At 35.8% G+C, this 4,257-nt stretch overlaps 1 protein-coding gene across 1 annotated transcript; it reads right to left on the reverse strand.

Annotated features, from left to right (window-relative positions):
* Positions 1 to 2,768: 2,768 nt before the first annotated feature.
* On the reverse strand, positions 2,769 to 3,827 carry LOC137660061 (transforming acidic coiled-coil-containing protein 3-like). The gene has a single exon (XM_068394784.1). It carries the CDS (start codon positions 3,825 to 3,827, stop codon positions 2,769 to 2,771), a length of 1,059 nt encoding a protein of 352 aa, XP_068250885.1.
* Positions 3,828 to 4,257: the final 430 nt, after the last annotated feature.

Consider the following 4,257-nt stretch of genomic DNA (forward strand, 5'->3'; position numbering starts at 1 on the left):
TCACAGTTATTTGTTTCTTGGTGTGATTATTTGACTTAACAAATATACCTGTCTCATTAATTTTTCTAATTCCGAAAATATTTCGTGCCATAGTTTTATACAGAGCTGTCCTATTTTCTTCTCTGTTTAGTGGTGTACCTCTTCTCTTTATTTAATTTCCTAATAAGTTTCGTTTTATTTAGTGATATGCTTATATTCTTTTTATTTCTTCACAAGGAGAAATCTTGAATAAAAAGCTCAAGATGGAGACGACGGACAAAAAGTAAACTAGGCCCTTTGCGTCAGTAGGAGTTGGAGGAGATGATGATGTATACTTAACTGTTTCTTCATGTGATTGGTTGACTATACAAATATATTTCTATCGTATTAATTATCTTAATTCCAGAGGTTTTTCTGTCTATACTTTTATACCGATCTTGAAAAAAGACGGCAATGTGCAAGTAATTTTTCACTACATAAAAAAAAAAAAAATTCCAAATTCTTGTTGGTCTTACAATCGTTAACTATTGTTTTCTAGCCTTTATTAATTCTAATTTCTATAAAGGTTATTTTGAAATTTCGTTCACTTGAACCAATATTCTATTGTTTCTTTTTTTTATTCCTGAAGTATAAAAATTATATTTTTGCTGCTTTCATTCATCTCTTTCTCACAAACACAACACATACAGACAAAACCACAAAGTTTTCCTCCACCACCTCTCTCTCTCTCTCTCTCTCTCTCTCTCTCTCTCTCTCCCCTTGATAAGTTCCCTTGTCACAGACTGGCTTAAATCCGCTAGAGGCAACGTCCTTCTTTTCTTTAACAGGATTTATTGCCCTTTGTTCCTTTCTGGGATACGCAGGACTCTCTTCGAAAGGTCCCTATGAGTTTACCCTTTGGTTATATTCTCTAGATTTTTGAGAATCTTATCAATATTAGTGAGATTAAAGTTAATTGTGAGTTGTTGTGTAATATTTGACCTTTTAGGTAGAAAGATTCAATAAAATGCAAAGGTCGAATTTTCCACCAAGACCAATTTTTTGTTTCATGCTTTCACATCACGTTGTGTTTAAATTATAGACATTCAAGAACACAAACACACAAACACAGAAAGATACACACGCACATATAACGTAATATATATATATATATATATATACATATATTCATGAATATGTGTGTATATACATATCTATTTATCATATGTAATCATATATACGCTATGCATATACTATATATATATATATATATATATATTATATATATATGTGTATATATACTATATATACATATATATGTATATATATATATATATATATGTGTGTGTGTATATATGTGTGTATGTGTGTGTATGAAATATGCTCATAACTAGTCTCGAGGAATTTTCCTGTAGTCCTTCACATTCCTTATTCACTTAATGCAACACATTTATTTTCACCATCATTAAATCTAGCCAGGGGCAATCCAGTGAGGCATTATTTATCATGTTTTGAAGACCCGTGAATACTTCGTCCTAACTTTTATCATAGAGAGAGAAGAGGCGTTTCAAGTAAAACATTTTATCACAAAAATCTGGATTATCCAATTAAGTTTAAATGAAGATTACCTCTTGGGCATATTTAAATAAGTAAACATTGCTACGAATAGGCAGTTTGTTTCCGAGAGAAACCATGTTGTTTTACTTTTCACTTGTAATAGTTTTATAATTCTCGTGAGCTATTTCTTTTTCGAATTCGAGAATTTAAAATCATAAAGAGACTACGTTCTGTTCCTTTGAATTGTATTAAGCGGTGTGCTTGTAGCTTGTTAAGATGTATACCTGTGTAGTTGGTTCAGCTGTATACAGTCCTCCTAAGCCTGATTTGAGCTCTGTACTTCTGAGGTTGATTCAGCTATTTAGTTTTGAGGATGATTAAGCTTGGTACTTTTGAAGCCAAATAAGCTGTGTATTTTTTAAGCTATGCTGCATTCATCGATAAAAAAAATAAAAACCATGCAACGAAAGGATGCTGTGGAGATTGAGATTGATATTTTACAGGCAACGTCTGTAGTAGTCGTTGTTGTTCAGAATTCATCAATGTTCAGAATGTAAAGTTTCAGGATCTGGTTGCATATCAGGAATATCAGCAACTACATCTGCAAACGTATGATGAATAATCACAACTGGATCCAGATCCGTATCAGGAATATCGACAACAGGCTCCAGATCCATATAAGCAAAATTGATTACTGGATCCGGATCCATATAAGGAATATCGGAAACTACATCTGCATCCGTATGATGAATATTCACAACTAAATCTGAATACGTATCAGGTATTGACAAAAGGATCTAGATCCATATAAGAAATATCGATAACTGAATCCGGATCCGTATCAGGAATATTGACAACAGGCTCCAGATCCATATAAGCAATATCGATAACTGGATCCGGATCAATATCAAGAATATCGGCAACTAAATCTGCATCCATTTGATGAATATTCACAACTGGATCTGGATCCGTATCAGGAATATCGACAACAGGCTCCAGATCCATATCAGGAATATCGGCAACTACATCTGCATCCGTATGATGAATATTCACAACTGCATCCGGATCCGTATCAGGAATATCGACAACAGGCTCCAGATCCATATAAGCAGTATCGATAACTAGATCCGAATCCATATCAGGAATATCGGCAACTACATCAGCATCCGTATGATGAATATGCACAACTGGATCTGGATCCATATCAGGAATATCGACAACAGGCTCCAGATCCATATAAGCAGTATCGATAACTAGATCTGAATCCATATCAAGGGAATATCGGCAAGTACATCTGCATCCGTATGATGAATATGCACAACTGGATCTGGATCCATATCAGGAATATCGACAACAGGCTCCAGATCCATATAAGCAGGATCGATAACTGGATCCGGATCCATATCAGGAATATCGGCAACTACATCTGCATCGATAGGATGAATATTGATAACTGAATCCGGATCCGTATCAGGAATATTAACAACAGGCTCCAGATCCATATAAGAAATATCGATAACTGAATCCGGATCCATATCAGGAATATCGGCAACAGGCTCTAAGTTCATACAAGAAATATCGATAACTGGATCCGGATCTGTATCAGAAATATCGGCAAAAGACTCCAGATCCATGTAAGAAATATAGACAACTGGGTCCGGATCTGTATTAGAAATATCGTTAAAAGGCTCCAGATCTATATAAGAAGTATCGACAACTGGATCCGTATCTGTATCAGGAATATCGGCAACTACATCTGCATCCATATGATGAATATTCACAACTGAATCCGGATCCATATCAAGAATATCGGCAACAGGCTCCAGGTCCACACAAGAAATATCGACAACTGGATCCGGATCTGTATCAGAAATATCGGCAACAGGCTCCAGATCCATGTAAGAAATATCGACAACTGGGTCCGGATCCATATCAGGAATATCGGCAACATGCACTAGATCCAGATCCATATAAGAAATATTGACAACTGGATCCGGATCCGTATCAGCAATATCGGCAACAGGCTCCAGATCCATGTAAGAAATATCGACAACTGGGTCCGGATCCATATCAGGAATATCGGCAACATGCATTAGATCCAGATCCATATAAGAAATATTGACAACTGGGTCCGGATCCGTATCAGGAATATCGGCAACATGCACTAGATCCAGATCCAAATAGGAAATTTTGACAACTGGATCCGGATCCATATCAGGAATATCGGCAACAGGCTCCAGATCCATATAAGAAATATCGACAACTGGATCCGTATCTGTATCAGGAATATCGAAAACAGGCTCCAGATCCATATAAGAAATTTAGACAACAGGCTCCGGATCCATATAAGAAATATCGACAACTGGATCTGGATCCATATAAGGAATATTGACAATTAGATCCAGATCCATATCAAGAATATCAGCAACTTGCTCTAAATCCATCAGGGATCATATCCGAATCCATATCAGGAATATCAACAACTGGCTCCCTATCCATATCGGCATTATTAACAAATGGATCTGGATCCATCACAAAAACTCCACCAATTGGATCCTGTTTCGTTATAGAAACATTTTCAAGCTACTCTGGATCAATCTATATATCCGTATTCATAAAAAAATCACAGCAAGTAGATCCAGATTTATCAAAGAATATTGGCAATTAGATCATTATCCCAAACAAAAACAATATGGGAAACATGATCCTGATCCTTTAGAGAAATACTGTAGATTGGACTTA

The sequence above is a fragment of the Palaemon carinicauda genome, chromosome 20 (assembly GCF_036898095.1).
Source record: "Palaemon carinicauda isolate YSFRI2023 chromosome 20, ASM3689809v2, whole genome shotgun sequence".
NCBI lineage: Eukaryota > Metazoa > Arthropoda > Malacostraca > Decapoda > Palaemonidae > Palaemon > Palaemon carinicauda.

Coding starts and splice junctions, on each gene's coding strand:
- LOC137660061 (XM_068394784.1), bottom strand. CDS start 3,827: ATGGATCTGGAGCCTGTTTTCGATATTCCTGATACAGATACGGATCCA.